The sequence below is a fragment of the Myripristis murdjan genome, chromosome 24 (assembly GCF_902150065.1).
Source record: "Myripristis murdjan chromosome 24, fMyrMur1.1, whole genome shotgun sequence".
Lineage (NCBI taxonomy): Eukaryota > Metazoa > Chordata > Actinopteri > Holocentriformes > Holocentridae > Myripristis > Myripristis murdjan.
In genome coordinates, this window is record NC_044003.1 from 12,274,576 (window position 1) to 12,293,997 (window position 19,422).

General features: G+C 41.1%; 1 protein-coding gene across 2 annotated transcripts in view; it reads right to left on the bottom strand.

Annotated features, from left to right (window-relative positions):
* The window catches only part of mthfd1l (methylenetetrahydrofolate dehydrogenase (NADP+ dependent) 1 like), a 54,797-nt gene extending 36,841 nt beyond the window's left edge, over positions 1 to 17,956 (bottom strand). Inside the window, exons 1-17 of one of the 2 annotated variants that reach the window (XM_030047650.1) lie at positions 17,622 to 17,956; positions 16,367 to 16,451; positions 15,870 to 15,920; positions 15,708 to 15,761; positions 14,359 to 14,483; positions 12,908 to 13,008; positions 12,535 to 12,671; positions 11,903 to 12,014; positions 11,343 to 11,410; positions 10,571 to 10,668; positions 9,989 to 10,162; positions 6,350 to 6,486; positions 5,611 to 5,657; positions 4,696 to 4,803; positions 4,077 to 4,151; positions 2,609 to 2,711; positions 1,554 to 1,630 (exon numbers count right to left, since the gene is read on the bottom strand). In XM_030047650.1, coding sequence (XP_029903510.1) covers positions 1,554 to 1,630; positions 2,609 to 2,711; positions 4,077 to 4,151; positions 4,696 to 4,803; positions 5,611 to 5,657; positions 6,350 to 6,486; positions 9,989 to 10,162; positions 10,571 to 10,668; positions 11,343 to 11,410; positions 11,903 to 12,014; positions 12,535 to 12,671; positions 12,908 to 13,008; positions 14,359 to 14,483; positions 15,708 to 15,761; positions 15,870 to 15,920; positions 16,367 to 16,451; positions 17,622 to 17,857 — 1,788 coding nt within the window. In that variant the 5' untranslated portion in view covers positions 17,858 to 17,956. Of the gene's footprint in view, positions 1 to 1,553; positions 1,631 to 2,608; positions 2,712 to 3,289; positions 3,360 to 4,076; positions 4,152 to 4,695; positions 4,804 to 5,610; positions 5,658 to 6,349; positions 6,487 to 9,988; positions 10,163 to 10,570; positions 10,669 to 11,342; positions 11,411 to 11,902; positions 12,015 to 12,534; positions 12,672 to 12,907; positions 13,009 to 14,358; positions 14,484 to 15,707; positions 15,762 to 15,869; positions 15,921 to 16,366; positions 16,452 to 17,621 lie in introns of those variants that run through there. The other variant, XM_030047651.1, reaches the window with a different exon arrangement.
* Between the last annotated feature and the right edge of the window lie 1,466 nt (positions 17,957 to 19,422).

Below are 19,422 nucleotides of genomic sequence, written 5' to 3' on the forward strand. Positions count from 1 at the left end.
AGAATTGCCTGAAAGTCTCCAATGAAGGTATGAGGATTCAAGTTGTGAAAGTTGCAACTAGAAAAAAATTACACAAATGGTCTGAAGAAGTGCTGCTGATAGAGTGATGATGTTTTTTGTAATTTACAGTACATGTATAAAATGACATGCCACTGATTTGTCAGACAAGATTTGATAACAACATTACTGCTGTTACACTTGAAAATCAACCATGTCATCAGTATCACATTCTGTGAACAAAGAAAAGACAGATGAAGACAGTGCACGTGTGAGAGAGGGTGAACAAGAGAGTGTGTGTGTGGGTGTGTGTGCTAGAGACAGTGTGACAGTTGGAGGCGCTAACAGACACCACTTGTGTTTAAACAGAGACATGGTACACTGACGAGGAACACACACACCCAACAGTGAATCATAAATGTCACATTCCTGAATACACAACGTATACACACATGTGGAACGAGGTAGGGATGAGAGGATCATTTCTAGAGGGCCATGTGTTTCATGGACACGGCCTCGTTTTAGACGGGGGACTTTGGCGGAACAACAGAGAAAAGGGTCTGTTTGTCTTGGTTTGGTTGTGACAGAAACAGAGAAAGAAGGAGTGGAAGCTAGCACAGTGGAGAGCACGGAAATCCAACAGAGACTTCATTTGATGTCAAAAAAGAAAAATACAAGCCACACCAGTCCACTGAGGAACTCAGCATTTCTATTCCCACTTCCAATGATAATTCCCCGAGGGACTATAGTGTATCTCGCACTGGAGTAAAGAGGAGGAGAGAGAGATTGAGATGAAGCCGAATGGATGAACGGATTGAAGTAAATGTAAGCATATGCAGAACTAGCTCAGAGACAGCTCCTGGGGTGTGTGACTCTTTGTGTATATGTATGTGTGTGTGTGTGTGTGTGTGTGTGTGTGTGTGTGTGTGTGTAAGGGGTCATTTTTCTCCTTCTTTAAACATTTGCTTTCACTTAGGCCCACTCGCTTCCCATTGAGGTGAAGTGTTTATTTGCAGGGTTTCAGTTAGCTGTCATTACTACTGACATATGGGTGAAATGCTGAGCTTGAACATGGACAGGCGAAACGGGGATGGAGAGGAGTGTGTCTGTGTGTGAGCATGAGTGAGTGCAAGAAAAAAAAAAGTGAGTGAGTTAATGTGTGGGCTTGTAAGGGTGCCTGAAAACACAAGTATTTGATGCCCATGTTTGACAGCATTTGAGGTAACAGCGGATTTAATTCCATGCCTAAATCAGCTGTAAAGAGCTGACTGGGAATAACTAATGGGTTGAGATAGGTTAAGTAGTAGTTTCCATCTGCTAAGCCCATGCAATGAACTCACTCAATGTTCAATATGACTGGATTGAGAAATATTTGTCATGATGACCAATGGAATACATTATAAATTATTCCATTGGTTAATGCAACTTAGAATATCATGTTTTGTTTATCAAGGAAAATACACAAATCAAGCCAATGGCTGAAAATGGCAAAAATGTAATAGAGTGACACATTCAGAGAAACTGAAGTGAATGAATGTGACTTATATACTACACACCTCTCTCATCTGTCCTTTCTCAGTGCTCGCCTGTCCCACTGTGATCTTCCGCAAGAAACGGTCGTTGGTGTCAACAACTGAAAAACAGGGAAGTCATAACAATTCATTTCCATGATCAACACCCTTTCTCGTAACACCTCCATTTCCATGATGACAGTCAAATGATGCAGGCCAGACACAAACATATGACCTCAATAACACACACTCACACACACAAGATTGATATCCTTAAAGCCTTAAAATTTCCACACATTAAAAACACATAGAACTGCATGCACACACACACACACACACACACACACACACACACACACACACAGCAAAACATCACACACAGAGCAATGACTGACAAGAGTGATCTTTGTATCTTATTGGGAGAAAGTGTTGAAATGCTTGAAGTGCCTATGCGAGTGGGGATTTTCTCCTTAGAGTTGGTCTACTCCCTCATAACTCTGGCGCAGGATTGGTAATTTTGTGGCTAAACTGTGATTACAGCACATCAGGACCTCTGGCAACCACAGGATCGATGTAGCAAACAGAGAGGGAAGAGCATGGGGCTTTCACGCTTAAATCAAAACAGACTAATTCTTAGAATATACATGAATAAGATGCTCACATAAACCACACAAAGCATGGGAGCACATACCCACACACACACACAAAGTTAGGTGGTAAATCTGTTTTTAATCGCCAGGGTCCCTCTGTTAAATATGCCCTCTGGAGCCATTGGAGTAAATACCCCATCAGTCATAGCAACACCCTGGCTGGCTGTTCTCACTGACAGCTTAAAAACAACACGGCGTCTGCTGGGGTACCCATCCCCAACCCAACCACACCCACATTCTTCAACAACGCACTGGCCCATGAAGCACATATGAACCCTACTGAACATATGGCAGGCAAATTCTTCTTCCTGGCTTTGGGCTGAGGGAAACACTATGACATTTTAATACTGAAACTAACTGGAATGTCCTTCAAGTATTCAGTTTTTTCTTTGTGCCTCAGATGTTAAATCAGCAATGAGGGAAAGAGAAATCTTTCAGTGTGAGTGTTACCTCTCTGCCAGGTGACCTTGGAGGGGTCAAGGTCAAGGCGGACGAAGGCGCTGACCTCCTCGGGCATCAGAGATCCAGGGTCAGTTTTATCAATGCCTAACCGCTGGAAACAGAGAGAGACAGAGGGTCAAAGGTCATTTTTAGCTTTAATGCCACATCGGTCTCCATTTTGCTCCCAGGTATGACACTACTGCAGGATATAGCACTGAAATAATTTCAGTGCTTTGGTCCTTTATTTGATGGTATCTGTATATTTTGATCAGTTTTTCCAAACACTGGACTTGCATTTGTTTGTGCCTTTTGGGAAAAAACAAAGAAAAGTGTAACGTTTCCTTAATTGCACATTTTCTCTACCAGCAATGGTACTTTTCTTGTTGTGGTGGTTGGCATACAGTCTCAAACAACCAGTTATAAGAAGTGACCACAAAATGTCAATATATGATACAACCAATCAACTCCCTGCCAGGTTTAGTAGGTTCATTTTGAGTGCACTGTTTATAAACACACACACCACCTTATCTCTCACTCAGTGCTTCCATTCAGACCAATGAATATTTTACAGTCTTGTGAACTTCTCAACTCGAGAGTGCAAGTGCTCAGTGTTGGTCTGTGCTGGTGCATGAAAGACTCCCCTTCCTTTCCACATCCATAACATGTGGTATTTTATTTGTTATGACTTACCGTTAGGCATTCTATCTTCAACACTCGATAAAATAGCCCCACTCAAGTCAAAGAAACAGATATGAGGTTCCTGAAGCATAAACAAATGGGTGTGTGGAGACAGTCGTGGGTAGAGGATGACACATCATACAAGCAAAGAGGAGACTGGCTCACTGAGATCTCCTAGTGGTCACTTTCATAACAGGCAGTGCTGATGACTCTCAGGACCCTGAGAGGCACTGTGGATTTAACCCCTTACTGTTCCGATGGCCCGCCGGTGGACCTGGTCAACATACTGTCTTTCACTGGCTAAAACAGGCTCAGTTTAAAGGCGAGGGTGAAGGTATTGCTATCCTATGAAACTAGACTACAAACGTCAAACGTTTTTGACAACAAATCAAAGCATTACTTTTTCTGTGGTGTTCCTCCAGGTCTTGGTGTCCTACTGTTGTATTTTGGAGGGATTTTTGACCATTTTTATTAATACTCAAGGTTAAAATGGTTAAATTTTGCACCATATCTATATAACAAGTGATATGAAATGTATCAGACATGACTGAGCATGGTTATGGCTATCATTTGCTTCCATCATAATGCTGTGACCCTCATACTAAACAAATAAATAAATAAATAATAAAATAGGTGCCGAACCAAAATGTTTATAATAGATTTATGACTAATAACTTGATGGTTTCAGCTTTCAGACGATGAACACCACTTCTATTTGGAATCTACTGCTGAGCTTTAATTTTCCCCTGAAGATCCCCTGGGGGGTGTTAGGCATTGAAGGGAACACAGGTTGGCTTACACGTAGCCTGGCGATCTGGATTGGTGAGAATCGCCTGACTCCATTCACTGAAGGTACCAGTCTGTTGTACAGAGCCTGGAGGGGTACAAAACAGAGGTTCATTATGCTAAGTCAATGATTGCACACATAATGACTAGTAAAAAGGGGTGCTGTGGCTTGGCTTAACTAATGATTAATTTTTTGGGAAGTCTTTCAAGCCTTTCTGAACCCATGGTGATATCACCATGAAAAAAAGATTGTGGTCTATTGCCATACAGAGGTTCACTACCTGTGAAGGGCACTAAAAATGGAGCTTAACATTTTGCCATGTACAAATGCATGGCCTGACTTTATTTTCTGCACTTAATGATCAGAATATTGCTGTAAAGACAATACTGACAATTTAGTTTAGGATGTTACTGTTGTTAAAAGTAGTCAAGCCAAAAGTGCCAAAAGTGCAGAAACAATTTTCTTCTTTAAAATACTGAGACTCACATATCAAGCCTGCTGACTGCGGTCACAATTTCTACTGGGATTGTTATTTTAATGTTAATAGCAGAGATCAACACATCAATTTTACAGCATACAAACTGATATGTCAGCACCGAATAAGCACTGTGTGGCATCATCACACTGTCACCTTGTCTGATTGCGTGGCCTCGTGGAGCATCCTAGCATCGATGGCTGCTGCCACCAGGTTATTGGCTGCAGTGATGGCATGAATATCCCCGGTCAGATGGAGGTTGAACTGCAGGGGAGGTAAAGGGCAAGATGCAACAGCAGGAAAACAGAGAGAAAGGGAATTAGACAGACACAAAAGGGCTATACATCATTGTAGTAACTTGGAGGCATACATTCCATGTCTGGGTGGCATCAGCAGGAATAAAATCCCTATCCCTTCCAGGGTTCGTGCTTTGCTGTGTCCACTGAGCAGAAAAGGACCACAAGTAAGCCATTAGCCTGTAAATTCTGCCTCACTGACAGTGATGCCTGTAGAAGGCAGGGTGGGATGTCTGTGGAGGTCTGAGGTTTCAACCAAGAAACCTGGCATCACATATTAAATTTGACTTCCAAAAATTAAGTCATCCTCCCATGGTTTTCACTCTGTCCCCTAGGTCTTTCATAATATTATGACACATAACCTTTCTGTTTAGCAAGAGCCATTAAACCGAAAAGAAACAAAACACTCCCCTTTTTAGTTTAAAAGCCCATGAAAAAAAAACAGGAGTGCAATAAGAGGGAGGGAGGTGAGGGAGAGAGGAGGAGGAGAAGGAAAAACTTGAAAAGAGCTGGTGTTTTGGTGTGAGAGGGAGAGGCTGCCTTATCACAGGCTTTGTCTCTGGGGCTTTGAGAATGGTCTTTCTCCCCCCCTTCCCTCTCAGCCTTCCCTCTCATCACCGACAGCGCCTTTAGTCACAGATACTGTTATGCCACAGCTCCAGGGGCTGTATGTGTGCATGTGTGCTGATGTGCACACGTTTATGTGGCTCTCTGCTTGCTTTTGAGGCCTTTGAAGCCAGCACCCGTCCAGCTGGGGCAGCAGTGAGGATCTTACCTCCTCCATGGGGATGACCTGAGCATATCCCCCTCCTGCAGCTCCCCCTAGACACAGGGAAGAGAATCCACAGTCAAAGAGAGACAACAGGACAGGGACACACAGAGAAGGAATGTTGAGAGGTGGACTCTGAGTGAACTGCTCCACCTCATAACAAACCATAACGGACTATGAAATCCTAGCCTCACGCTGACAAAGCTAGCTCATCGTAGAGTTATTTGATACATCCCTGACTGCTGATTTGGTCCTCTGTTTCTGGCCTTGTCCAATAACCACCAGAGATATTTAAGAGGAAGCGATACAAACTAAAGACTTTCATTTCAAAATGAGATTTGCACCATTTGAAACGGTTGTGACATCTGCTCTTACAAAATGATTATTGGCATGAAAGTAAAAATCTCTACAGAATATTACTTAAGTTCTTGTCCATGATAGGATCTTTTCTTGAGAAATAGCAACATTTTAGAGGATAGCTATATTTTTGGTATACAGAGCAGTGGATATAAAATTATTGGTTCATCAAAACAGCACATTTTGGATTGAAACACATGCAATGATAAGAGATCTCTATATTGTAATGCAATAATCTACAATATAATAATGTGTTGCATTGTAACAAGATCCAGAGAGAGGTTGAGGGCAGGGAAAAGTTCAGCAATACATTCACTGAAACCTTATCAGACCGTGTCAGGCCATGTCACATACAATTAGCATGAGGATCAAGGTGTCTATTGCTGACCTTTGACTCCGAATGTGGGTCCTTGTGAGGGCTGTCGGAGACAAGCAAAGGAGTTGAGCTTGAGGTGGGCGGACAGGGCTTGGACTAGGCCGATGGTCACAGTGCTTTTACCTTCGCCCAGCGGAGTGGGAGTGATGCTGCAAACAGAGAGAGACACTGATTTTTAATTCAGCCGTGTTGAGCTTTATAAACTGTGTTTCACCATTAGAAGCCAAGTATTAACAGAGAAAAACAAGTGTATAGGTTTGACATGCTTTTACTGGTCTACATGCAAGTGTTAATATGGGGTGTTGGGGTTATTGCAAAAAAAAAACAAAAAAACAACAACAATAAATTACTTATTATCACTTATTACCTTTCTTTAAGTTCATGTGTTACTTAACCCCTTACTTGCTTACGTGAGGAAAAAGTACTATTCATTATATTCCTTTTTGCCATGTACCCTAATACAATTGTGCTAGGCTTTCTTGCATTCATTTGGCAAATAAATACTGTGGACCTGAGAACACATTGCAATGAGAAGTAGCCTAAACAATGACAGACACAAAATCTTTTAATCTTTCAAGAACCCACATCATTAAATTCTGGCTCTCTGCATTGTATTTATCACTTTGTTGCCTCATTCACTGTAATAGTTCTGACATGCTGACAGACTGCAATTCAGGATAAGACAAGGGGAATCTTGTATCAATAAACAGTTGAAAAGGCTAAGACATGTTACACAAATAATGACCTGTAAGTTTGATCAATAACTGTAATAGGATCCCAGAGGAGTCATGCGTCACTTTCCCGTGTTAAAAACAGCGATGAATTAACAAATTACTTTTCTCACCTATTATACTCAACACTATTTGTAAATCTGTGTGTCCCTGTCATAATCAATAACAAATAACCCAGCAGTTCAAATCACATTTAGTGTGTATCTAAGACCTGATACACAGGACTAGTGGGAGCCATTATACCAGAGATAAATCACTGGCTAAGTCTAAAGGGATTCTTTGAGGTAACATAGTAAAAAGGGAGGTAAAGTGTGTGTGTGTGTGTGTGTGTGTGTGTGTGTGTGTGTGTGTGTGCGGGAAGAGAGGAGGTGGGAGGGGTGCCTCAGAGGAGAAGAAAGGGGATACCAGAAGAGAAGAAGAGAAGAAAAGGAATGCTTTGATGGGTCTCCACCTCATTTATCCATGCACACTTTCACTCAGACTCTCTTTCCACCCTCTCTTTCTCTCTCTCTCTCTCCCTCTCTTTTTAGTAGACATGATGTTCCCTTGGCAGCAGGTCTCAAAAGCTTGCCTGCTGGCTGGAATTGAGAGGGGCCCCTCACCTCTCCAGAGGGACCATTGGGAGCTGAGTTGGCTCCTTAAGGAACTGTGTATGTGTGTGTGTGTGTGTGTGAGAGAGAGAGAGAGAGGGGGGTGGGGGGTGGGGGGGTGGGGGGGAGACGGAGAGAGGAAGAGAGAGAAATACATACATATGCATTTGTATGTGTGTGTTTCTGTATTTGAGCACATGTATGTCTGTTGGTGCAATTGTATGCGTGTCTGAATGTGTGTCTATGTGCAACTGCATAAGGGTGTATGTATGTGTGCACATTTGTCTGTGTGTATGTAACACACAAACACACTCATATACAGCAAATGAACGGAGGCAGTGGGACATAGTCGGCAGTTCACACACTCTTCAAAGAGAGGCCCATCCTGCTAGTCTGTCTCACTCACTCACTCACTCACTCACACACACACACACACACACACACACACACACACACACACACACACACACACACACACACACACACACACACACACTCAGCAGAGATAAGAGTGAAAACTCCAGAACTTATAACAACTCACACTGCCGAAGACAGAAAAAAAGTCTCCATCTCAATTTCTTATTTCCTTATATTGCCCGGTGAATGTGTACATTTTGAAAAACATTTTTTTTTGTCTGCATCAGCAAGTGAGCCATCATGGTAAGAGTAGCCATTATAATGTTAAGTCCACTACAACACAGACTTGATGTTCTCTGCAATTGGTGCATATATTGGTATCTGCAGTCAACTAAAAGAGTTGGAAAATATCAGCATGTCAGATATCAGCAAAAAAAAAAAATCAATACTAGTTTAAAGTGTAATCATGTCTTTAGTATATGAACTGTTCTCCCTGTACTGTTAAAATCAGGGTCCATAATCTCACTCAGTAAGTTGTTCATATTTCTGCACTGCCATTAGGAAACATCCCTTAACATTTATTGTGTCTGGTAAACACAGTGATTTTGAAGGCATTGAAAATCAAAAGCACAAGATGATAAGGGTGCTGGGTTTTTTCGAACCCCACCAGCACAGAGTTAGTAAGGACGAGAACTTGGCATTGGACCATTTGTTGAGTGCTGGAAGGTGATGGCCTCTGACATCACTCATGTAGGGGACTATGGGTAATCAGTTCAACACTACAGCCTTCCAAGTGGGAAACTGGGTAATCCCCTGCCTTGGAGAGGTTTTTCAAGTTAGTGTGCAATGGTGTGTGTTATGTCAATGCCTGTGATAGTCTCATTTGGCAAAGAAAGAGAGAGGGATACATCATTAATCAAAGCAGAATGAAAACAGCTGGAAAAGGGAGTCTGTGAACATTGTGAGTAACACTGGACAAGTCAAATAGAAATGCAAATGCAATGCATTCAAATGCAGTGAAAAAAAAAACTGAAAATGTGATATAGACATCAACAATAAAATAAGCTGCTCAGTCTTTATTATAGAAATAGATAGAGCTGTCTTTAGTCATGCACAATATAAATGGATCAATCTAGCAATGAAATCTAAGTTTGTATAACCTGCTCCCCTCAGTGATTTAAAGCATTGATGGTGAACATCTTTCTGATCTATGTCACTGTTTCAAACACAGTATTAGGTTGTGTTTATACAACTTTCTTTTTAAATCAGCTGCCACTGCCTTTTTCTGAGTGGAATTTTAAAAACACTGCCAAAAGCAAAATTTGGCTGATTAAAAAGCCCTGTGAGGTTGATCCAATACAGTATCTATAACACTGGAGTTCTGTGCGGTGATTAATCAGCTGATAAAAGTGACTGATATCAAAAGTTGTTTTTCCTGAAAATCTAAGCTTGTTTCAATCGTAAAACACACTGGTCACAGCACTTTTGGGGTGTCATTTTTTAAAGAAAAGCCCCTTTCTGAGCAATTAATGTTACATCCTGCAGGGTTCAACATAAAAAGTTATGTGGGTGCAGCTTACGACCAACTGTATTACCTGTGCAGCTTTCAGGGTTGTGTATCATTTTCTTATTGGGGTTTGCAAGGATTTCTGGCAAACAAATTAAATCTTTTATGTTCCTGCTCTGTGGTCACCTGTCCAATGAGAACAGACCCGCTCTTTTAAAACACTGTGTTTTGTTTTGTTTTGTTTGTTTGTTTGTTTTTTATTGTTGGTGTTATAATTACTCTGGGCATTTGCCAATATGTTTTTTTTATTGTTGAATGTGTAGAGGACCTTGTAATTCTTTTGATATGTTCTCAACGACAAGGTTTATTGCTGTTATTAATATTTTGTGTACTTGGCTAATGTTATAGAGGAGACGCGAGAACTTGAAGTAATAACATACTCAATCAGTTAGTCTGCCAGACTTACCCAGCAACCAGTACATATTTCCCATCAGGCTGTGCATGGAGACGGTCCAGCATGGAGAGGCGGACCTTAGCTTTGGTTCTCCCGTAGGCCTCAAGCTCCTCTGGCAGCAAGCCGATCTCCTCAGCCAGCTGGTCCACTGGTTTGGGGGTCTGGGCTCTAGAAATCTCGATGTCACTACAGAGGCAGAGAAAACATACAAATTAATTTATTTTTAAAGCATGATGTATGAAAGGTGCCTCGGCCCACCCAGCCAGGTGTCCATGCAAAGCCTCAACTTAGATTACACATTACAACTAATTTTGTTTACTAGTGGGTGAAACTAAATTTCCACATTATGTGTGCGACACATTGCCATCAACCATCAATTTACCATCAATCATACAAGTTGTGACCAGTAAACTTGTCAACACTTTGCTTTCTTGCTGCCTTAAAATGAAATTAAATAAAAAAAATAGGACAAGAAAAACTTTAGCTTCCCCCTAAATCTGATAAGTTGTTTAACAAAATAAAAGGTCATCACTGAGATCTGTGAGCAACTCGATCTCAGCTGTGAGCAGAAGTCTGATGGTGCTGGTCATTAACCTGGGAACGGGCGTGAGCGGCTGCAGCTTGAGGCTGCGCAGCCTCCAGGCTTTGTACTGCTGCTCGTGGAGCCAGTGACTGCTGCTGCGCACTACATTCTGGGAGAGGAAGAAGGACGAGAGGCAGAGAGAACCAGACAGAGAGAAAAGGAAAAATGGAAAGCAGCCATTAAGACAAAAAAATTACATGTCAGTCAAAAGCCATCACAAGACCAAACATGTGATTTCTGCTAATCATTTGAGTAATGTCTGTCGTTTCCGTGATAAATACAAGTGTCTGCACACTGTCTTCTGTATTTAAACCTGGTTTACCACATTTGGTACAAGCTACTTAATGCCATTTATTTTCATCGGGTATGAAAAACATCATCCACAGGCTGGAAAAATGTCCGAGTGAGGTAATCCATCACAGTAAATACGCCGTCTTAATTAATTTGTCAAAAAATGTTTACTTTATTGTTATGCTGTTGTAGGCGAGTAGGATTAAAATAAAATAGAAAATAGTTTCTCTTTATTGTGCTGCCTTACAAATGACATTTATTTACATCAAAATAATTAGTGGGGACAGCACTTACATCTAAGCTACTGTTTTGAAGTGTTTATATATTCATACTGACAAAAAATGAGGACATGTAGAATCATCTAGTTACAAACAGCATAACTCTAAAAGTGATTAGAGGGAATCTAAACCACTTATAAACACTAGTCAACAGGCTGTATTGAAAAATTAGACTGGCATTGTCGTTTAAGAACTGGAAGACAAAGAGATGCACCTGCATTCTGTAAGCTGCAATGAGGTGTCCTATCTTGGGCTGTGAGGACATCTCAGCTGCATGGTCGTCTAAAAACAGAACATGTGTGATCAACGTGACACATTCAACCACACTTTAGTAAAAACATCCAATGTTAACCAGTGGCCAAGCAGAATACAAACACTGCAAGCACACTGCAAGATGTGAATTTTAAGGATAGGTTTGCATTTTGTTTTTTCTTAAACACAGACCTCATTTAAATAAACTCAGAGAGCCTCCAGTGAGAAGAAAGTAAACCCTTGAACTGTAGGCACAATGTCCATGACACTTTAAATCCAACATGCAGGAGAGAGAATAACGCTTAAATCTAAAAAGCCTTTAATGTAATGGCTTCAGCCACAATAGCCGTTACAGCTTCGAGCCATAACAATAACCATGACAATAAAGGTTTTTCAGATTTAAAGCTTTGAATGTCTTCCCTGGACATTGTGCAAATTCATAGGCATTGGGGACAGACTGCAGTGTACACACTCTGCTCTTGTTCTACACATTCAAACAGACTCAACATAAAACCAGCATACCTGTCATCAGGCTGGGCTCAAAGCTGATGACAGCTGCTCCTGGTTTAATCCAGGTGGGCGGAAGGTTCATATGGCCCGTCTGTAACAGGACCACAGCATCGGCCTGCATCACCTGGGAAATCAGCAACAATTAGCATATGACGGATTTAAGAAGAGGGAGAGAATTAAAGCAGTGGAAAGAATATGAGACAAAGTAAGGCATACGAAAAGTGAGAGACGTCTATGAGTGTCATAACATTTGTGTGTGTCACAATTGCCATGATAAATTAAAGAAAGTTAAAGCTGTTTTTATTGTGTTTTTATTCAGGCAGTGTCTTCAGGGCTTTTATTAATCTGAATTTTTCCAGGTTTTTCATGATGGTGGTAAAGAATGTGGTAAAGGAGAGGCTGCCATCAAGTGGTCACCGTAAGAACTGCAGAAACTGAATTTAAAAACTTTTCACTTACAGCGTGAGTTCAAAATACCATTTCATTTGGCCTTTAACAAATGAGAAAGAGAAAAAAAGAGACTGTGTGTCAACAGTAAAAGATCACACACACACACACACACACACACACACACACACACACACACACACACACACACACACACACACACACACACACACACACACACACACACACAAACACACCTGTCTCTGCAGGACTTCGGAGCTCCCATGACTCTTGAGAGCCACCATTCCACTTCTCTCTATAAGGCATTGCAGGGCCACCCCAAGGGGTCCTTCACCCCCGACCAGGAGCACTGTTTTTCCTGTCAGAGGAGGCTCTGCAGGAATGTTTTAATTGAGTATTAGATAATAATCCACTCCTTTCATCAAGAGGAAAACAATATTTCTTGAGGTGTTATTGTGGTAAGTGTTTGACTTGGACATTGAGGTTCAGGTAACTGTATGAGGGATAGTGAGAATAACTCTTTCAGTGTGACCCCATGTCCCCCTGACCTTTAACCCCTACCCTGTGAGACCTTATCGTTGGTCTTCCCTCCCCTTCCCTGAACCTCACCGTGTCTCTCCAGCAGCTCCATGACAGCACTGGCTGTGGGTGGCACAAAGCCTTTGCTCATGTCCCCTCGAACCAGGCGGCCCATATTCAGATCAGATATCCTATCACAAGACAAGCAAACATACAAATTATTGTAAAATACTTTTGGGTGGGTTCCCATTTCTGAATGGTTCAAAATTCTACTGTCTGCAAGCTGCTGACTTTTGCACTCTTTGTTGGCCACTTGTAGGATTTGCAACATGAATTTATGATAATGAAGATCCACATGATGTAAATCACTCTGGATAACATATAACTAAATGTTATATCACACAGAATGTCTTCAATCAAATGCAACTGGAAAAGGCAAACCTCAGAGAGTTAAATCTTGGATAGGACTGGACAATACATCGTTATTATTATTTCAATACTGTGATGTAACACTAAATATTGTCTGGGATTTTTGACATTGTAATATCATGATATGGTATGAGTGTTTTTTCCTGGTTTGAAAGGCCACATTACAGTAAAGGAATACAGTTTCCTGAACTTGTTAGACAGTTTTAGCTGTTCTGTTATTTGTCTCTACCTGCTTGTCATCACATCCAAATGAAGGCCAAAAATCCCTTGTGTATGAAAACACTAATAGTCATATAATATAACAGTAATTAATAGCATTATATAATAGTATTAAGTCAGGGGTTTTAAGTCAAAGACGTGATGGAATTTGATTTTGTCCATATAACTCAGCTCTAGTTTTGGATGGTGCATTGTTAATCACCCCAGAGAGTGCTTTGATTATTTGCAACAGTATTTCTGACAAAAATAAAACACTTTCTGCTTAAAGACCTTGAACAGACACTACCCTGTCAGAGTAAATCAAAACGATTATATACTATATCTTTTAGTTTTACAATAAAACTGAAACAATTTTTCAATGAACACATTTTGTTAACACTGGCCTCAGCTGGACCAGTTCTATTCGACTCGTGATAATCAATCCGGCTCCCAAACTAATTTCCTCATTCACATGTCTGCTGAAAGCACATCTACTAAATTTACTCAGTCTTAATTTTCTGCAGCCCAAACTGATTTGAGCCAAATTTGATGCAGCACGGGAGTAAATGCATTTATCTGAGTTAAGTCAGAGAAACATACGCCTTAGAAGTACTATAACTGGCCATCTACTGCCTTAAATAAAAACTGTTCTTTGACTGTGAAGGAACTGGGACTCCTCTTAAACATAAGTAATCTTTTTTTGAAGGACACACACTTAAATCTTAACAGACAACCTAACACACACTGGCACACCAAGGGCACCTATGGCAGTATGATGTATTTCAGCAGTCATATGCTATTCACTACTGTTGTGTATAGCCAGGGAGACTTAACAAAGTTTTAAATGCTCTTGTCCTTATTCATACACCCTGACTTCCTACTGGTCAGCTATTTTTGTCCATGCTGGTCATTACCCGTCCACGTCCTTCTCAGGTTTGATTGTGTTGAGCACTCGGCTGGTAAGGGAAGCAGGGGGGAGGTGGAGGCAGACACCGTGCACCCTTGGGTCCTCGTTCAGCTTCAGTATCTCCTCTAAAATCTATATGTGCACACAGACACAGTATATGCACACAGGCTGAGACTTAACACATTTTGCTGAAAAAGAGTATAGTTGCAAGCCATTATGATAGCAATTGTAAAAACATAACTCATATTAAACTGTTCAAATTTTCTTGTACTTCATATTGTGAGACTACAAAAGAGGGTTTCAAATGTGTAAGTCAAGTGCCTCTGTCATTTAACAAGAGGGAGAACAAGAGGGATGGCGAGACAATGAAGGAAATTAAAATTAGCATTGCCTTTGCAGCATGTGCATGCTCAAATTCAACAGGTCAAGAGTCTCTTGTGGAAATAAAAGGATTTGTTAAGTGATCTGAGGTGTAGGGATAGCAAACTATGGCATAAATTATGAGGTGTTCACAAAGAACTAAAAATGCATAGGACCAAAAGCTAGACAATCTCCATGCATGCTTATGTGGAGCAGGGAGTGTACTCAAAACCCTTTATATTGCAGGCATTTCAAATTAAGAAGTGTAAGAATGTGGCTGGAAAATAAAGGCTTTTAAGCAAGGGTGTTGATTGAGCACAGAAAAGATGATAACCCAGACAAAGACTGAGAACGTGAGGGAAAAAAAATAACAGACAGACAGAAAATTTGGGGGCTAGAACTTGTGCAGGAAAAGGAGAGACAAAAGTAGAGCAGTAGGGCAGAAGACAGTGCAGGGGTCTCCTGAGGCCAAAATTGTAATATATATATCACGCACTGTCAGCTGAGGAATTCCATACCTCTCTGAGCCCTGAGCTATTCCCACGAGTTCCCCAACCAACTTCCAGCTGGGCAAAGAGACCCACAGAGGAGAAGCTGCTTTCCAACTTCACAGGAGTTACATAATGTTGCAAAATATCTCACGGCAGAGAAAAAAATAAACACAACCCCTCGGGAGTGGCTAAATCCATTAGGTAATCATGGATTATCTGACAGAGTAAAGACTTACAGACTGCAACTGAGGTTTATATTCATAAAGTTGTTTCATTGAATAAGAGCTTAAGTAAAGAACAGCTCTGGTTCTAGACACGTTACACTCTTCCACTAATAGGCGTGCACTGCACAGACAAACAGCAAGGGAATGACAAGTCATGTGTTGAGTTGCAGAACACCGTAGAAGGGACAAAAGAGTCTGCTTAGACAGAGGTTTTAGCCACTGAGTGCAAATGATTATTACCTGGATATTGCGAAAGTTAATAATCAATCCGTTTCACTTACTTCATCTTCAGTGCACTCTTTCGGCAGACAGATTTGAGTGATGCTCAAGCCAATCTGAGGACATAAGGATAAGGAGGTGGTCAGAGGTTTAAATTGTTGTGTAGATGACTGAAGGAAAGAAAACAGCTAAGACAGAAAAAACACACTGAGACACAAAATTACCTTCCCTGCCATCTTCTCATTTATCTCCAGCAAGTTGTCATCTTTGCCTGCCTGTGAGATGAAATTAGAAGACAGTGAGAAAATTATCCACAGTTCTGGTAATAGAAGAATGTTCACTCAATAAAACACAGATTACCCCCCTGGGTCAAAGATAAGTTAAATGTTTCACAACTTACACAGCACTTTTCTTCTGACTGATATTTAAATTGGTTTAGGTTTAGAAATTGGTGGCTGCCAAAACATTTAAAATCATGCTTAAAACAAGCAACATAAGGACAAGCCTCCATGTAGGCTGATGTTATGGGATAGTAAAACAAGTTGGTGGTACAGGATGTATTATCTACTGCCCATAGTACTGAATTGCCTGTCCTATGAGGTACTGAGTTTGCAAGCTGTCTTTGCACCAACACCTTGCCACTAAACAATACACTGTATTTTCACACTTACTCTAATTTATTATTATTATTATTAAGTGTCTCTGTGCATGCTTCCATTACCTGTATTATGGCTAACACAGGCTGAAGTGATGGATTTTCTCTTTGCAGAGCCACCATTGCCTCTTTGGTGCTCTGAATCACTTCCCTGCCAGAGAAAATAAGACATATCAACAACAATATTACCTCATCACCATGCATACAAGTATAAACCTGCCTCTAACAAAGCCTAAGATTGTGTGCATGTCATGTCATCTATATGGGATTTTGGTGAGCAGCCCTGACCTGAGGACATTTTTGCCTGTAAATATATTTAGCACAGAACAAGACCACTTTTGACAGTGGTATCTGTGAATCCACTGATCAGAAGCGGTCATTCTCCTATCCCTCTTGCCCTATCTTTAAATAAAATATTACTCATACATATTGTTCATTATTTTTGCTGCAGGCAAAATAATGGAGCTACCAACCCTGAGTTGTTAAACATGATGAAACAAACAAACAATCCCAAACTGAGTATATTTGTGTACATGTGGGTAGCAGTTAACAGAATGCTCCGTCCAGGTAGAGTGCATTATGGACGATATTGTATTAATCCCTGGCTTTTAGATAAGATAGTGTGGTGTAGCAAAGTTGGGGAAATGGACAAAGTGTTTGCAGGGTTGCACGCCACGTTGCTGCTCGTGTGATTTGGGCGGAGCTCGACTATAGGCTCCCCATTAATAGACAGTAGCGGTGGGTGGAGCTAACACACTGACCTACATGGCGTTTGCAATGTAAACATAAACCCAAGCCCACCAACAAAAAAAGATCCGTTTCATATAATACTGATGCTGGACTTCTTTAAAACGCACTATACTTTGTCTAAAAGGCGTCGCGGCTTGATTCACCATTATTTCAGACATTTATGAAGAACAAGGGTTTAGCAATAACCGGTACAAGTTACATCAGCTGGAAGGAGCTCCTTTGAAGGTGTCGGGGGCACGTGGGTTCAGGCTCGTGTCTGAAGGCGTGGAGACAGTAAATGCTACTGAATGAAAGACATTTTTAAGCAACACGATTTCCCTCCAGTTCTTGAGTGGTAGCTAAACAATATTAGACTGAAAGTATGTGGTTTTCGGGCTCCGCGCTATTCATATTTACAGTGGATGTTAGGCGACCCCAGGGATGCCCTCTGCGTTTTACAGCGGATTCAAACGTGACTCGTTCATTCGGGGACACGCTTGTTCACATCCCCATGAGCAGAAAAGAAGCATGGAACGAATAAAATATGCGTTTACATACGGTGAAAAAAACCCACTCATGCTACTTTTCATACCTCACAGACTGGTCGTTTTCAAACAGACCCCCTTTCTGGGACTGTCCGCCAAAGTTGAGGGCATGTTTTGAACGGGCAGCCCGGCTTGTAGTGGCCGCTGTCCGGTGAATCCCCGGCGGGCTGCTGGAGGGACCAACGGCCAGACATCTCCCCGAGAAGCCCAGGACCCTGCTTCCTGGATGGGCTTGATGTATCCGGAGACCGCGGCAGGCATTACGAAGTACAGACAACTTCATGATTATTCTTGGGTTTGATCGTGGCGTCTGTGTTTTTGTTTTTCCGGAGTTAGCTTGCGAAACCCAGGAGGAGGAGTGAGCAGCAAGTCTGTTGAACAGACTGGGTCCTGATGGAGGTGTGTTGCGTTTGGGTGCTGACGGAAACTCCACAATTCAGAGCGGACACACAAACTACGCAATGAAGTAGACCCCCTACCACCACCAACAAAATTTCTACAATTTCTTAATAGCTTATAATGCCATAAAGCGTATACTTGGCATACCAATTTGTGACGTACACGTGGCTCAGATCACGATAAATAAATTACATTATACAACAGCATGCAACATTCGTCTGATGAACAGTTTCTCATTTTCATTCTGCTGCTGCGACTGTAAGAAGGTTCGTGCTGCTTGATATCCAAAAGAAATCATTATTTCCGACGCGGAGCACTAGATATCGCGCTTAGACTTTTACTATTAAAAAAACAACAATTTACGAGGTACACCTGAAAGCAGCAACACCACTGAGTAGGAAATTGTCCGCTGTTCCGAGCACGTAACTGCAGCACTTCCTTTTGATGAGATTTCGTCCTAAGTAACAATATTTGAGAAGATTTATTTTGTTAGTGATGGCATTGTACACAAATAAAAAAGGCTACACATTTGTCTTAACTGTAGAAAGGGAGCTCGGTAATAGTCTAGTTTGTCATCCTCCAAAATAAGATGTTGCACAACCTGCACACAAACTCTATAAAGATCAGTGATAACATAACACCAGCCGTTCACAGGATTCAAACAGACACAGTCATCCTCATGGATTTCATGTGCCAATAAGAAAATAAACAAACATGAAATTTAATTGTTTCTCATTTTTCCTGGAGACTGCCACAAAGACTTTGCTGCTGCATTCGGCTGCAGAGGATAGGCCTGTTCCAATGTATTAAATAAGTTCAGGTGCTTGTTACTTCACTATTTCGAGCTGTTATAAAATAGTTAAGTCAACATGGAGGTAGCCATAGTCAAAAGACAAAGCCACCAAGAAACACGCTTTCTCAGTTGTTTCAGTATTTGATCTGCCTTTTATTGTTTACTGATGAACTGTGTTCTCTGTCAGGCAGATGTGTCTATACGTTTGCGTGGCATAATAAGGGGTGTGTGTTTGTGTGTGTGAGAGAGAGTGTGTGTGTCTGTACACACTGTGGGCCTAATTTAAGTCACTGGATACTGTCTTATCTAGATGGGATCACATGGGAATCAGATGGCCCACTGCATGATCCTGCTCAACTGGGGCAAGAGGGGCCAACAAATGTGGACTCTTTCACCAGCTTGAGCAAGTACTTTTATTATTTAACAATTTATTTCATAAAAATAAAACATATGTATTTTGAAATTTAAAAAAAAAAAAAAAAAAAAACTTCTGGGGTATTTGTTTTTAAGCAATTAATGTATCTACAGGAAAGCTTTCTGTTTTGCTTGCTTGCTGTTCTGCTTTCTGTTCCTCATATCATAAATCAAAACTAACTTGTGAACTTAAAAATTGTATGCGCCATAAGCAATTGTTTTGCTGATATCAGAAGCCTGTG